Source organism: Archocentrus centrarchus, chromosome 3, assembly GCF_007364275.1.
Source record: "Archocentrus centrarchus isolate MPI-CPG fArcCen1 chromosome 3, fArcCen1, whole genome shotgun sequence".
NCBI classification, from domain to species: Eukaryota; Metazoa; Chordata; class Actinopteri; order Cichliformes; family Cichlidae; genus Archocentrus; species Archocentrus centrarchus.
This window is the reverse complement of record NC_044348.1, coordinates 7675193-7691300: the sequence shown is the minus strand read 5'-3', so window position 1 is coordinate 7691300 and position 16108 is coordinate 7675193. Positions and strand designations below refer to the sequence as shown.

Below are 16108 nucleotides of genomic sequence, written 5' to 3'. Positions count from 1 at the left end.
GCTTGTAAACTCTACCAATACGTCTCCACCCAGCCCCAACTTTGCAATACACATGTAGACACACGAAAGTGCTTGAGTGTACACACAAATACTCACACCCTGCCCCTGAGTTCTTAGCATGGTGGAATAAAAACAGAAATAATTCTTGTGGGAGCTTCATAAACAGCTGGATCATATCTGGGCTTAAGAGTACCACTCACTCATTAACACTCACACACAAACGCACACACACACACACACACACTCAAGAAGGTTTAGTCCAAATACCAATGAGGTCGCATAAGGCAGCTGAACAATACCAACCAATTTCTTGTGCATTTCATTGTCTAAATTTATTTGGCAGGGATCTTTTCCAAAAAGAGTAGCAGGTTTTGTTGCTTGTCTATAAGAAGACATCCTGCCTGTCTGTGAGAGGAATTAGCATTTTGATTCCCTGGTCTGGGATGAAATTCCAAAGCTGTGATTCAGAACCGGCTGCTTTCGCTGCAATCTCAGAAAAACAAGGAAAATACTGTATGAACATTTAAATGGGGTTAGAATGAGAAAAAGGTGTGTGTATGTGTGTGTGTGGGGTGGATAACAGTTCAGAAAAACCCGTTTATTTGTGTCTGAAGGAAAGGTGCTGCTGCTGCTGCTGACTGTGTGTTTGACTCAGTTTAGAGATGAGGCCAGATAAATTCACCAGCCAAACTCACAACTAGCCTCCAACCACACACTTTTAAGTAGCCTCATAAATCAGACTTAATTCCTGCTAGACGAGAAGCGAGTCCAAACTAGCAAAGGACTCTAGTGGCCGGACAGACGTTGTATTTATGTGTTCTGGAGCCGTTACAGGTGATTACGTGCTGCCGAACTCTTCCAACCATCACGTAATGTTTAACTGACCCTAATGAAAGAGCAACAAAAGAATAAACAAAGGTGCAAAATGATGCATACATCTGATGGAAGACAGTGACCTCACTGCTCCTGCTGCTGTTACTAATGCTGCATGTTTGTGTGCGCACGTGTGTGTGCACGTGTTTGTGTGTGTGTGTGTATGCATGAGTGTGTTTCTCATCAACTCAGACAGCAGCTCTTGAATGGTGATGAGTAATGTTTGAGCTGCTTCGGGTTAGCCAGACATTCTGTTTGCATCCTCTCATTTCTGACCCCTATTCAACTTGTTTTCACTAATGTCATTAAACAACATCACACACTCACACACGCACACTCACATGCACACACACGCTTTCCTTGCCACTTAATTAGCAGCCAACCTCGACTGACTCACCCTTTCACTTCTGCTCACGTTTCTCTGCCGTTAGACCAATTTGTTTGCAAGTCTGTATGGTTGCATGTGTTTGTTTCGCTCACCTGTGCAGCCTGTGGTTCCTTTGCGCACAGAGTAGCCCAGGTCACAGTGGCAGATGAAGGATCCCTTGGTGTTCTCACAGTTTCCACTCAGACAGATGTTCGGGTTTAACTCGCACTCATCCACATCTAGACATTGAGGTAAGAACAGGGATGAAGTTCAAAGAAAAAAGTCAAGAATGTTAATTTGCTTAACGTGACTACGATAAAGGAAACGTTTATGACAGGTAATAGAGCTGAATTCACTTTTGTATATTTGGCCTGCCAAAAATAGTGCTAAATAAGCTATAACATGGGTGTCAGTGAGTCACAAAAAAAAAAATGGCATCATGAACTACGCTGAGGCTTTAAAACGTGTTTACTTTGAATAAATACGGCAATAACGGACAGTTTGCGCAGATCCATTTGGAAGTCGGGTCTTTGTTTTCTCACTCAGTGGAACCAGACGTCTAAATGTCACACATTCCTCCCTGCTCAGACCAGCTAACACAATGTTCACTATTTTATAAATCAACAACAGCACTCATCCGCGTTTTCTCATCCACAGACTCATAGATCTGAGTCATTAAGTCTTATTCTCATGACTCATATTTTGGATAACCTTGACGATACTCATTATGTAGTTTCAGTAAATGCGAGACACCCCCCCCCGGATCTAATAAACACACAGCTACAGTTGGTGTAGCTGCAGTGTTTTATTTTGGCTATAAAAAGAACATCCGTTACCCAGGCAGGTCTTCAAATCCTCAGATGACATGAAGCCATCAAAACACAGACACTGGTAAGTCCCCGGTGTGTTCGTACACTGGCCCCCGTCACAGATGTCTGGGCTCTCTTCACATTCATCGATATCTGAAGAGTGGAGAAAGCAGAAAGGAGAGTTGGGGAGGAAATAGGAATAGCAAAGGGAGAGATATCCAAATGGTGAGGTAAAAGAACACAGCAGCTTTAAAGAGAAAGAACAACACTACAGAAGCCAAGAATGAATTTACTCTGTTACTCATAAATAAGCAAGTTCAATTCAGGACAGCACTTCTGCAATAAACTCAACATTTCTCTAAAATGAACCCCTGTACTGCCTGGATCTGTGTCTGTATATCTGTCTCTGGTAATTAAAGGAATAAGCATCACAAGAGTGAGTCTATGAACAGCACCTGAAAGCCGCTCTCATTCTCCAAAAGGAGCTCCGTACAGACACCATCTGTCATAGCTTTAGAAGTTGATAACCAATGAATGAGCTTCAAACTGCATCTTTCTTTAATTATGCACCATCCAAGTCTCAGCCACATCTTTGTTGTGTATATACAGGCTTTTTTGATTTGCTGTAAACACAAACACTGAGGAATTTTTGAACTGCCGTGTGTGCAACGTATAGAAAACAATGACAAACGGGACACATTGCTACTCACCAGTACAGCTTCTTAGATCGGGCATCAGTGCGTACCCAGGGCGGCAGCTGCATTCATAGCTTCCCTCTGAGTTGGTGCAGAAAGTCTCACAGCCCCCGTTCTCAATGGTACACTCATCGATGTCTAAACAGTGGGCAAAACACACAAATTTTTGGCAATAACTTCAATAAAATCAAAAGATAAATTCTTTAAAGAAACAGTCAGAACATACCGACGCACTCCAGTCTGTTCTCAGTGGATTTGTATCCTGTGTCGCAGGTACACTGGTATCGGCCGATCATATTCACACACTGGCCATTCTTGCACAGCCTGTCGCTCAACTCACATTCATTGATATCTGTAAAGAACAAAAACATCCTTTTTTGTTAAAGTGCTCTTTCATTTCTCCATGACTTCCTCTCGTGAGAAATCCAAGTAGATGCTTTTTAGTGCTCACACGTCAGCATATATGAAAGCAGACACACATTCGACTCAAACACTCCCAATTCAACTAGGGCTCCAGTGAGCCCACACACAGAGGCAGAAATATGGGAACATAAAGGAACTTCTCCAATTACTAGTCATATTTTCAGCCTTTTTTCGTATTTATTTCACCTCAGTGGAAAATATAGTAGAAAGTGCCTGATGTGCAGTAATTAATGAAGGGAGAAAAGCAGAAAAGAGGAAAAGGATAGGGGAAGACTCTCCTCTCTGATGACCTCTGCACTCACCTAAACAGGCCGATCCATCGGGTGCGATCTCATGTCCCTCCGGGCAGACGCACTGGAAGCTGCCCTCTGTGTTTAAGCACTCACCTCCTCGGCACAACAGAGGGTTTCTCTCACACTCATCGATGTCTGGGAAAGGCAGAACATACACACTAAACACAAAGATTCAAGTAAAGATATTCAGGCTAGTCTGTGCAAATATTTGCTTCACCTCTCAGCAATTTCCAATGAAACCCACTGGACTGATGATTTCAGAAATTCTGTTTCCATTTTAACAAAGACTTTGAGACTGGCAGTCAGAAAGTACTTGTTATATCAAAGTCAATATAGCAGCATGATTACGTTATTTCAGTCAGCCTGCAAGCCCATTCAGTGACACCAGTTTATGATTGTAGCTCTGCCCACATTATTTCCACTTCCAGCTGCTTTTTTGCCACAGCAGTAAATTTCATTTTGCCAATTTCTGGCTAATGACGGCTTTGGGCCAACAAAAGTATTAAGTCTCACCATTTGTTCAAATGACTTCTCCAAAGAGTTTAATCAAATGGCATAAAAAAAAGGCAGAGCAGAAATAGACCATTAAGGTCTTTTCACAGATGCTCGAGTATTAGGACTTGAAGCTGCAAATATAATTCATTTTGGTTGGGCGGCATGTGTGCGTGCGTGTGTGTGTGTGTGTCCCTTGCATGCAGGTCAAGTATGGTATGTAACAAAGTCTTTAAGACTTTATGGACCAGTTTTGTGAAATGATTGTGATGACGTTTGGGCTCTCCAGACTAGACTCTTTCAACACCCCATGGGAGCTCAGATAGAGTGAACTAAAGTTTCTTTTCTCTCTCTCTCTCTCTCACACACACACACACACACACACACACACACACACACACACACACACAAATGTACACAGCCTGAAAATTTAAGATTACATCATCTGCTTAAACAGTGAGGTCCTGGTCTGGCATTCTAGCCTAGGCACCTCATCCAGAGATTATGGCCCACAGGGGAATGTGAAGGAGATGGCAGGGCTGTGATTCAGGACTGATCCTTATACTTGTAAACCTTTACTAGCTGTACTGCACTCAGATGCTGCCCCTATAACAGGGTATATGAGAGTGCTGTTAGGGTGACTGCTCGTGTCCTCACAGATTGAATGATTTCAAATGAAAGCACGAATCATGTGACGATGAGGAGGTGATTCACTATATGCACAATCTGAGTCTGCAGGTATTGCTGTGTGAGGATTCAGTGCTCACCCATGCAGTTTTTCATCATCATGAAGCCACTCTCATAACCTTCAAAGCACTCGCACTCAAAATCTCCAGGTGTATTGACACAGGTGCCCGGTCCACACAGGTCCGGAGAGATGCGGCACTCATCGATGTCTAAGTACAGAGAACACATTTAAATATTGTAACACACACTCAGCAGGAACTGGAGCATAAACTAGAGGGCAAATAAAGTATCAAAGCACGCAATATTTAAAAATAGTTAACGGCATTAAAGACAGACTATATAATAAGATTAAAGGGTGAATTAAAAGTCTAAAGCTAACGGTCTGATCCCTTTTGACTTTAATCCACATTTTGAAACACTTAACACAAACCATTTGGGCTGGGATTTCACTCATATGGGGTTAAAAGGTCCCAGATATCATTTACTCACTAGGAGCCTATAAATTATTTCAGAATAAAGAAATGGCGCTTGGAGGCATTTAAACCTAAAGTGATGTGTGCACATTTAACAGAGCAGCAATGTAGCTAACCAGACTACAGGAACCGGCTCCAACAAGTCCCCAAAGCCAGCCAGACTCCCATTAGACTGAATGAGGTGAATGGCGGCAATGGCTTTACACCACTTTGCTGTAATCAGTGTTGGCAGAGGGATTCAGAGAAAGCGGAGCTGATGAAGGATGGTTAGACTTCCAGAGACACAATGGAGCAGCTGCCACTCCAGTCAAAAACACAAGTTTTGGTGTAACTAAGCATTATTTTCATTGCAGATTTATCTGTCAAATAAATTCAATAAATCCCCCTTGTATATGTGTTTCTGTTTTACTAACATGCTGATTACAGTTTCAGAGGACCGCATGTAACATCTTCGAATTGAGAGACTGCTCATGCTTAGTCTGACTCGAAGCAGATTAAAGAGCTCTGGTTAGAAATCTATAAAGAAATTGTCTCAGAGTTTATTTTACAAAAAAGAGAAGATGCTGCTCTTAACTACTGGGTATTGTTTGTGGAAGCTGGGTGAGGGGCAGCCAATCAGAAGAAAGCAGTGGGCTTAAACAGACAGGGGCTAAACAGCTGGCTCCAGACAGAGAATAAACAGAGGTTGCGTCATTCCCAGTATGACATAAATAAGCTGCTTTAGTGGACTCAAACTATAAACTACAACAGTAATAAATTAGGAAGCAGAAAATGAACATAAAATGTCCCCTTTCACTTGTTTGTCAACCAGATGATTGAGCAATCAACTTCAGTTTTACTCACCAGTACAATTCCTCTCATCAGAGTCCAGAGCATAGCCGTTATCACAGCGACAACGAAAGCTACCAATGGTGTTTCTGCACCTCCCATTAGAGCACAGAGTGCTTATCATCCTGCATTCATTTATATCTGAGGTACAGAGCAGAGGGATAAAGACAGGTGAGAGACAGTTCATGCAACAACCAAGGCAGTCTTTGCTATTTGGGAACAGTACCATACCTTTAAGGAAGGGCCTGCCGTTAATGAAGTCACCCCTGTGCGAGAAGCCTGGGCCCCGAGGACAGAGCTGGTTAAATTCTGGAGTGCCTTTTTCCGGACACTCATCACATTCAGGACCCCAGGCAACGCCAACTGAGCAGCAGCAGGCATCCACACGGTGCCTCCCAGGGATGGGAGTCCCACAGCGCTCATCCTCATGTGTGAGGTAGCACAGCTCCGTACGCAGGTCTGGATGTCACAAACACATATTTAAGATCTATCTGACATAAGACTATGAACTGTATGAATTACATGAGTATAAAGAATGACCACTACCGATGCACATCCTGCCGCTGACATCTACAGTCATTCCCGGAGGACACTGGCAGAAAAAGGAGCCCGGTGTGTTGATGCATTTGCCATTGATGCACACTCCAGGAAATACTTGACACTCATCCACATCTGACAGTCAGCAGAGATAGCATTACACCAGTAAGTGTGCAAGTCTGACTTTACAGAGTAGCTGCATCAAAGCAGCAAAGCAGCACTTACCTTCACAGATGTTTCCTTTGACTCTAGAAAAGCCTTTACTACAGATTGGATCTGAACAAAGAAGGGCAAAAAAAACAACCACGTTGCAAATCAATGAAGTGATCCGATAAAATAAAAACTATAAAACAACATTCAAATAAATGTAACTATTGATCACCTTTTTCACATTTGGCACATGGGCTGTTCCAAGCTTCTCCCAGTGTGGCACAGCAGTGGGACTTAAGTGTGGCCCCGTTGATGTTGACCTCACAGCGATTGTTGATGATCTTCAGCCAGCAAGTGCTCTTAGTAGTCTCTGGTTTATTAAACAGGTCTCAGAGTTACTGAACAACCAATTTAAATAAAGTAACTTGGCTGTTTTGGCACTATACATGAGGCAGTATTACATTTATTTAATCTCTATTGATAATTGGAAATTAAGGAAAGTGCTGATTGGCTTACTAGCAGTCACATTGCTCTAATTTAAGAGGGCTCTTGATTGGGTTAAGGTGGAAATGTCAAAACAACAGCCTATGGCTATGGTTGACCTAAGGTCTATGAAAAAGTTGAAAATTTTTCATTTTAATCTGTACTGATCTACTTTAAATGAAGCTAAATGGTAAAAAAAAATGGTAGAATTTAATAAATTGGTACTGTATATCACTATTATGTATTTCAAATACATAAAAAAATTAGAAATTTAATGTATTGTATTGGTGACAATGTCAAATACAAACATCATGTTGCTCACTTACCTATGCACTCCAGCCCAGTGCTATCCAGGGAACTGCCCGTTGAACACAAGCACACAAAGGACCCTTGGCTGTTCACACAATCCGCATTAATACAAGGGCTAGACTCACACTCATTCACATCTGTGGGACACAAAAACAAAATGTGAGACACAGCAGATGCAGCGACAAAGTCACACTGTGCTGAGAATGAACGGGTCTCTGACCCTCGCAGACGTCTGTCTCAGGATCAAAGCGAAATCCCTTGGGACACTGGCAGGTGAAACTCCCAGGTGTGTTCCTGCACAGACCATTTTCACACAGCAACCTGTTCATCAGACACTCATCGACATCTGAAAACACAGGCAGAGACACACGATAACTTTCCTGGCTTTTGATATCAAGGCCATATGCTTAAACTTTCCAAGAAAACAGTTCACCTACCAACACAGATTTTCCCTGTCAGGTCTACTTCAAAACCTGCATTGCAGGCGCATTTGTACGTCCTCGGCGTGTTCTCACACACTCCATTCTGGCAGATCTCAGGGTCGAGGGCACACTCGTTAATATCTGCAAAAGCAAAAACAATAAACCGTTGAACACGCCTGTGGGGGAAAAAACCCTAAGCTATGACTGCCTTAATTGTATTTTCAAGGTTGTCAGTGCTTTAAAAAGACAGACTTATGAGCATTACCTCGTCCATCGCCGGTTGTTCCGATGCCAGTGGGGCACAGAACCAGGAACTCAGCTACAAACACACAAACAGCACAATTTGCTTGATAAAAGGAGTAATAACAGCATCTGAAGGAATATCACATTTGCCAAAATCAAAGAAATCTAAAAGCAAGACATTTAATACCATGTCATTATACATTTACATGCTTTCTAATTTAGCCTAGATGTGTATAAAACAGACTCTTAATGTGGTGCAGCTCTGGCATCTTTTGATACCAAAACTTTAACTGGCAGGACTAATGAGAAGTGACTGGATTGTGTGTGTGTGCGTGTGTGTGTGTGTGTGTGTGTGTGTGTGTGTGTGTGTGTGTGTGTGTGTGTGTGTGTGTGTGTGTGTGTGTGTGTGTGTGTGTGTGTGGATGTCAGTCTTTCCTAACTGCGGGAGTCGCTGTCAAAGAACTTGACTTCATATTTTTTTTAAATCCATGCTGGCATGCAGAGGAGATGCAGTGCTTCATTTGGTCATCCTTACATCGAGAAGTGTGTTTTAAATTACGCACAAGCTGTGTATGTTTCTGCTTGCATCTGTCAAGCAGCAGGAGGTGGCTCTATATGTGTAAAGGGTGGGGCGATTTGAATATGTGTACCAGAGCTTTGTGGTGGGCATGGTTGGCAGGGCTCTCCGTAGGCGTATTCTGTGCTGGCACAGCAGCACTCTGACTTGGTCACAGCTCCAAATAAAGGCTTAACACACTGCCCTCGCTTGTAGCCACCATAGCACGTACTGCGCATATGTGTGTCTGTTTGGAACAAAACAAGGGAGACAGCGTGAGTGTGAGAAACACAGATGAGGAAAGAGATCTTGAAACCAACCGAGAGAGAGAGAGACAGGGAGAAAAGAGTCAGCAGCTCCGATAAACAACAACACTGGCAAAACAAGTGGTTGTTCTCTTTTCACAATATCCAGGGATTTGAGGAATTCTCCTGCACTGATATCATTCTGACAAATCCTCACACAGACCAAACAACAGCACTTCAACACTTATATATCATTTATGAAAATGCAAAACAAATCTTTCAAAGGGCCCCTCCATGGGACTGGAGCACCATAAGGTACATAAACATCTATCAGTACTGATCGACATATGCTCACATTTACCTTTTCTGAATTTTAGCACAGAAAGGGAAAAATGCTTTTTGGTAAACATGTACAGAGTTGTGGGATTAACTCATCTTAAATATGCTCAGTTAGCGCTTTCAGGTGCTTAGAAAACTGGAACAAAGACTTTTACCACTGACTTGTCCTCTGTTGGGTAAAAGGGTTGTATGTACTGAAGTCTTCCCCAAAGCAGTTAAAGTGGATGCATTGTGCTTTTGCTTATTTTCTGTCATGTACTTTTGGTTGGTCATATTAAATATATTCAGAATGTCAGATATTGAGGTTATGTACAAGTAATCAAAAGTAAAGGCAATATTTTAGTTCAATATTTCATTGCAGCAACGTAAAGGCAATATTTTAGTTCAATATTTCATTGCAGCAACTCAAAATGGTACTCAGTAGTTTGTATGGCCCCCTCGTGCTTGTATGCATGCCTGACGCTGGGGCATGCTCCTAATGAGACGACGGATGATGTCCTGGGGGATCTCCTCCCAGAGCTGGACCAGTGTATCACTGAGCTCCTGGACAGTCTGAGGTTTGTTAATAGCAGCTGGGTGCAAAAAATGAAAATGAAAAATGCCAAAGATAACATAGCCTGCCGGACATAAAACTGTATTTCTGCACCAACAAGGTGATTCCCAAAGAGATATTAGCTGAACACTTGGCATATCTCAGCATAGTGTGCAGTGTGTCACTAACAATTTGAGTGGCAGGCCTAAAAAAAAACTATCTGAAAGTCATGTCCTTGAGAAGTAAAGTAAAAGTAAAATTTTATTCATATAGCACTTCTCAAGACAAATATCACAAAGTGCTTCACAACAGCAGAACAAAAAAAAAAAGTAGGCAAAAATCCAGCAAAGACCTGACACAGGACCTGAGAGATGCATCTGAGATCCACTGCAGCTCCATTTACTCACCAACACAGACCCGTCCATCCAGGCCCACTGCCATCCCGGCCATACACTCACAGCGGAAGGACCCCTCAGTGTTGACGCAGTGGCCGTTCATGCACATGCCTGGAGTCTCACATTCATCAATGTCTATAAACAGACACAGAAAAAAAGATCACTTCTACATATACTTCTCTTCACAATATTACAAGGTAAGAAGATGAAATAGATTCAAATACATTTTTGATTAAAAAATTGCAGCCACAACTCCTGCACTCCTAAAGTTTCTGTTTCGACTTCAACTGAGAAAACATTTTCTTCATTTTCTCACTGTATTACAATAATTATGATGAGCGTAAACCACGATAAGACATTCACGCTTAAGTCTGTATTTAGAGACAATAAGGCCCCAGGGCCCCATTAGACTACACATTTCATTAATGACTGCACACATTAGCACATTTCACCCACACTTTACTCTCCTGTTTATTTATTCTGACTTAAGCAGGTCAGTGTCTCTGAAATCAGACGTCTGTATCTGAGGCCACATGGAGTAAAATGGCCACAGAGGAGTCTGCTCTTTATGAAAGTCTCGTTGCCATGTAAGGTTCAGTATAGCCTCTGACACTGCCATTGTTGGCTATTGTAGCATCCTGTTTTATCAAATTTAAGAAAAAGCCAAATCTTTTTTTTTTTTTTCTTTGCACAGAACAAGTTTAGGGCAGGCTGTCTACTGAAATCTCAAAACAGGCGGGCCCCAACTATCCAACTATGTCCAATTGGCGTGCAAGGAAGCTAAGGGATTTTTCCAAGGCTTTTTAGGGGGATTTTTGCCCTGTGTGTTAAGAGTCATATAACAGAGCTACTAACATGCCAGAGAGGTAGTCATCCCTCCAAACTAGCCAAAAATGTAGTCAAAAGAATAGCTTACTCAAAATATATTCTGCTAATGTAACCAGCCAGTGACCACGTGAATATGGAGATGTGCCCTTAAAGTCTCACTTTGTGGGCTTTCTCACAAACATACCTACACACATGCGTCCACTGGTGTCAAGATAGAATCCAGGTTTGCAGATGCATTTGAAGCTGCCATCTTCATTGATGCACAGTCCATTGAGGCACATGTTCCTGATCAGACACTCGTCCATGTCTGTGGACAGAGGGAAACTAAATGATAGGTGGTTTACAACAATTTTCACACACTTGACATTATAGTTTACCTCTTAATTTTTTTTTGACAGGTGGATTGTTACAGCATTTGTTTGCTTTAAACACATTTATAGTACGCTGTTGAAAAATATCGGGAAGAGCAAAGATCTTCAAGCACCAAAAGTCAAGAAGATACTAAACAAACTATAAACAGGAAAATTTGGACTAAAAATCCTGATTTTCTTTTTTAAACCAGAGCCATTCTCATAAAACAAGCAGAACTCCTAAAACACCTTGGTTCAACCACATTAATCATAAGAAAAGTCTTTTAATTATTAATAATTTTCCAAATGGTTACTCTGGATAGGTTGCCATAAAAGAAAAAAACTCTGGTTCCTTTCTTATCCCCAGTTTTCCCCTCAAATTTGGTCACATTTGTTTCTTTTAGAAATTTGACCAAAGTGAAAATCACAGGGAGGGAAGGAGTTCTTCTAAGCTGTGTAACCATAAATAAACTTTCTCCTGCATGAACCACCATACAAGTTTTCTTAGTAGAAATTAATAAATCCCTCCAAGGTAACAATACTGAGCCCCTGGGAAAAATTACTGTGCAGGATCCCAGCCATTATGGTACATGCTTCCAACAGGCATTTCAAATCAAATCCCCACCTCTAACATATCCATGGTCCGTTAAACATAATTATTAAACAAATCTGCCCTTTGAATATCAATACTCCATAAGCATGAACTGACACGAGAACTTAACAGACCTTGACAGTTTTTGCCATCTTGAGAAATTTCAAATCCAGCATTACAGACACAGTGGAAGCTGCCTTCAGTGTTCACACAGCGGCCGTTGTTGCAAATACGACCGTTGGCCACACACTCGTCCAGATCTGTCAGAAAAAATGGATGGCACAATAATACTTATGCATACTCTTAAAGTGTGTGTATGTAACACTGTATGTTGTATGTGTGTAGATGTGTAACCTCGGCACTCTGTCTTGGTTGAGGTCGACTGAAATCCAGCAGGACACTGACAGATGTAAGATCCAGCCGTGTTCACACATTCTCCATGTGCGCATGGGCTCCTCGTACATTCATTATTATCTAGAGAGCAAACATGAAACTCAACAGCCCTCCTCATGCACCTTGAGCTTTGTGTTAAGGAAAATTGTCCTTTACTCTGTCAGAACTCACCGACGCACTCTCCTTGTTCGTTCAAGTTGAAGCCCATGTTGCACTCACAGCGAAACCCAACGACTGGCACGGGGATACACCTGCCATTCGGGCAGAGGTTGCGGAAGGCTTGGCACATGTTGGTGATATTCTGGGTTTGGATAATAACAGGGCCTGACAGAACAAAATCCACACATGTGTGCCATCAAAAAACACAAGGCAATATAATGACAAATCCTGTATTCTGCATGTCTGCAGAATCTGAAGCCACCACACGTTCTAAATGGAACTGAAGAACTAAAATTTCACCTGCCTGCAAAAGCAAAGTGACATTTTGCACACGTAGCTTTATGTTGCCAGATAAATCTGCACACTACATTTGTGCAGTATTAAGATTTGGCATGGCGGCCTGATCATTCTAATCAAGTAAGAAAAAAAAAGCGTTAGTCTCTCTTTGAGAATTTCCTCGTTTGTTAAACTGACAAATTCTCTTGCAAAACAGTTGTGTAGGAAGTTTTGCTGCAGAAGGTTTTGGACACGGCTAATTAAACTCACGCTGACATGCAACTTTGTAAGAATGGTTTCTTTGAGAAAGGACATTTTCTGGACATATTTGAATATCTTTACAGCAGCTGTCAAAGGCAAAGCTTTTCATCACTGGCAAGCAGCCTTTTAGTTTAATGGTGCCGGTTGTTGTATCGCCAAAGGGAACACAAGGTCATTTGGAGGTTGAACATTACACATTAAGTCAGGGCAGTTATACTCTATTTTGGCACTTTATTTTATGCATGCGAACATGTGAAGCAATCACAAGCAGAAAACAGGGTCATACCTGGCAAAGGAGGCTGTATAGGTTGTTGTCCTGGAAACAGTCCCGGAAACACTCCTGGAATCTGCCCTGGAATCTGCCCTGGAATCTGCCCTGGAATTTGAGGACCTTGCCCAGGAGTATGTGCAGGATATGGAACTGGGTAGATTCCAGGTATATCAGGGATCCCTGGGACACGACCTGGTATAGTTGTGTCAGGTATCTGAATGCAAAGTTTCTGGTACTCTTCTATAGCAAACATATGTGGAAAAACAGATAACGGTTAGCTCTGAATTACAATATAAAGACATACACTCAATAGCTGATTGTGTGTGCGTGTGCATGTGTGTGCGCGCGCGTGTGTATAGATGAGAACTTAAAGCCATTTGAATGACTCCACCTGTTCCACGGATGGGGCAAATTTCAGGGGTGGACCCGTCAGACCAGCAGCGTCCACTATCACAGCAGCACTGCATTTTGGTCAACAGCTGTGAATTTTGGTTGGCGCAGCGCCCGTTCAACACGCTGGCGTAGCAGTACCCACCACGAGCATCTGTGGGAAACGACACAGCAGGAAGTCAGTTAAACTAACCGCACTGCATGAAATACGGCATGGGCTGTCTTCGTGTTGAGCAAATTGGCAAGAGTACAATCAAAAAAATAGTTGTTGTTGCTTCAAATTTTCCATCATTTGGAAGGTGGAAGCCGCTTCTAATAGTCCTCATTTCCTATTTATGTGAACCTTTCCTTCATCCTGCAGTTTCTGGCACTGTGCACCAGCATGACTCACACTCAGGTTGCATATTAACATAAATATATCATGTCTTGTTTCACACCCAGTCCGTCCAGGGCAGAATTCACATGGAGAAAATGACAGCCTACGCCACTGATCGCTTGGTTAAGTTCGACAAGATGTCAGGCACAGAACTGCCTGGAAGCAAACACGAGACCTTGAGGGGGTCGGGCTAGTGGTGTGACTGCATGAGAAACACACTAAAATGTTTGGCGCAACAGTTTTCTGGAACGAAAGACTCAGACATTCCTTCCTCACAAACATGCTCTCCTGGGGGGTAACGCGAGTGCATGTTTGCATATGTCTGTGCATGTGTGCTGTATGTGCACATACATATTATAGACGGCTCTGACCTAAATTTTTCCCTGGTCTGTTTTGGGGTGAAAGTGAGCTGAACTAGGCAGTACACAAGTGTTTCTGGTGATCACGTGTTTTGGGGGAGACGCGCATACATTTAGCATTTTCCTACCATGAAGTCAAATAAGAAAGTCACCTGGAAACAAGAGCTCACTTTACTTCTCTCATCACGTGCTCGTCACAGCTTGAAGAGAGTTTAACTCAACAAGCGACTACTGACCTAAATTCTACCAGCTGGAACTTTGGACAGTTTTCAGTCCTTTCTGCTTTCAGCTGCCAGACGTAAAAGGAGAAGAACCAAAATAGAGTGGAAAAAGGAAAGAGAATGAAGCAGCATCTTTTTGCTTTGTCTCGTATTTTGTCAGATCTAACAATGGCTGTAACGATGGACCAAAGCAAATCACACACAATGCAACTGACTGTTCTTTGGAGTGGGGTGACAGGAAGGGGACAGGGGACTCACCTATACACCTGGATCCATCCACTGAGGTGTAATACCCCTGGGAGCATTTGCAGAAGTAGCTGCCGACAGTATTAGAGCATTCACCCACACCGCAAATACCTGGAATGTTTGAGCACTCGTCCAGATCTGTGGAGAGGAGAGGAGAGGAGAGGAGAGGAGAGGAGAGGAGAGGAGAGGAGAGGAGAGGAGAGGAGAGGAGAGGAGAGGAGAGGAGAGGAGAGGAGAGGAGAGGAGAGGAGAGGAGAGGAGAGGAGAGGGAAAACTATCTTGAAACGTGAATTTCTTCAAAACTAGAGCATGTGTTGGCAGGAACAATGGAACAAGGCATTGTCACAGGATATCAAATCCAGGGACCTCTGTAGCTTCTCTTCTGTTAGCGTCATTAACCACCAAGTGCACATCATCCGGCGCAAAGTCTGTTAGGAATAACACTGCAACTTTGACCCGTTTGAAGTATCTCCTACAAAGTCCAGAAGTTTTCCGGTAATTATTTCTGGGCATTAAAATAGCACATATTTTACTCTGCAAATAAGTGCCAGATTATCTTTCTCGAAGCTTGGTCTGGAAATTGTCATATACATGTCTTACAGACTATATATTTCACAGGATAAATGTAGACCTATATTTGTGGAAGAGTAGAAGGGATTCAAAGAAATGTTTTTACTAAGTATTTTTTTAGCCAGAAGCATTAAACACCACGTGAGTCCCACAGCGGAGTAAGAAAAAAAAAAAACTCTGAAAGTCAGTCAGAAGCTGTTAATTAGTATTTGCTGTGTGTTGGCTACAACTGACAGCAATAATTAATGCTGAACAACGAATATTTCAAACTAACACGTCAACCACTATTAGCCACCACAATCTACTATCTATACAGACCCAGTCAGTTTGGAGCATTGAAACCCCCTAACTGTAATGAATAAAAGTATGAGCTCTTTATTTATAATAACAACATTGGCTCTCTGCTTCTTCTCAAAGTTACATAGTCTAGCTTTAAGATATGTATAGCATTTATTTCAGCCATCAAAAACTGAGTGTTGCACAGGTTTACTGAGAGAAAGCTGAGTGCTGCTTTGGTTTAATTAGGCTTATTTCAAGGGAAGGGCAAAATGTGGCTTATGTGTGGTCTTTCCCTACAAAGTAATAATCAGAATACCACGACTGAGGTGAAGCTAACCACATCTTGGCGGATGTGGCTTTTAACCATCTTAAAGTCTACTCTGTCA

General features: G+C 42.3%; 1 protein-coding gene across 2 annotated transcripts in view; it reads right to left on the bottom strand.

Moving 5' to 3' along the window:
• fbn1 (fibrillin 1) overlaps positions 1 to 16108 on the bottom strand; it is a 61786-nt gene that overhangs the window by 28774 nt on the left and 16904 nt on the right. For both annotated transcript variants that reach the window (XM_030718587.1, XM_030718576.1), the window contains 24 exons: positions 14886 to 15011; positions 13673 to 13825; positions 13297 to 13521; positions 12486 to 12638; positions 12276 to 12395; positions 12056 to 12181; positions 11164 to 11286; positions 10164 to 10286; positions 8735 to 8887; positions 8107 to 8160; positions 7857 to 7982; positions 7640 to 7765; positions 7437 to 7556; positions 6860 to 6997; positions 6703 to 6753; positions 6487 to 6612; positions 6172 to 6399; positions 5956 to 6081; positions 4720 to 4848; positions 3470 to 3595; positions 2971 to 3096; positions 2760 to 2882; positions 2077 to 2202; positions 1354 to 1479 (listed from right to left, as the gene is read on the bottom strand). In XM_030718587.1, coding sequence (XP_030574447.1) covers positions 1354 to 1479; positions 2077 to 2202; positions 2760 to 2882; positions 2971 to 3096; positions 3470 to 3595; positions 4720 to 4848; positions 5956 to 6081; positions 6172 to 6399; positions 6487 to 6612; positions 6703 to 6753; positions 6860 to 6997; positions 7437 to 7556; positions 7640 to 7765; positions 7857 to 7982; positions 8107 to 8160; positions 8735 to 8887; positions 10164 to 10286; positions 11164 to 11286; positions 12056 to 12181; positions 12276 to 12395; positions 12486 to 12638; positions 13297 to 13521; positions 13673 to 13825; positions 14886 to 15011 — 3153 coding nt within the window. The remainder of the gene's footprint in view (positions 1 to 1353; positions 1480 to 2076; positions 2203 to 2759; positions 2883 to 2970; positions 3097 to 3469; positions 3596 to 4719; positions 4849 to 5955; positions 6082 to 6171; positions 6400 to 6486; positions 6613 to 6702; positions 6754 to 6859; positions 6998 to 7436; positions 7557 to 7639; positions 7766 to 7856; positions 7983 to 8106; positions 8161 to 8734; positions 8888 to 10163; positions 10287 to 11163; positions 11287 to 12055; positions 12182 to 12275; positions 12396 to 12485; positions 12639 to 13296; positions 13522 to 13672; positions 13826 to 14885; positions 15012 to 16108) is intronic.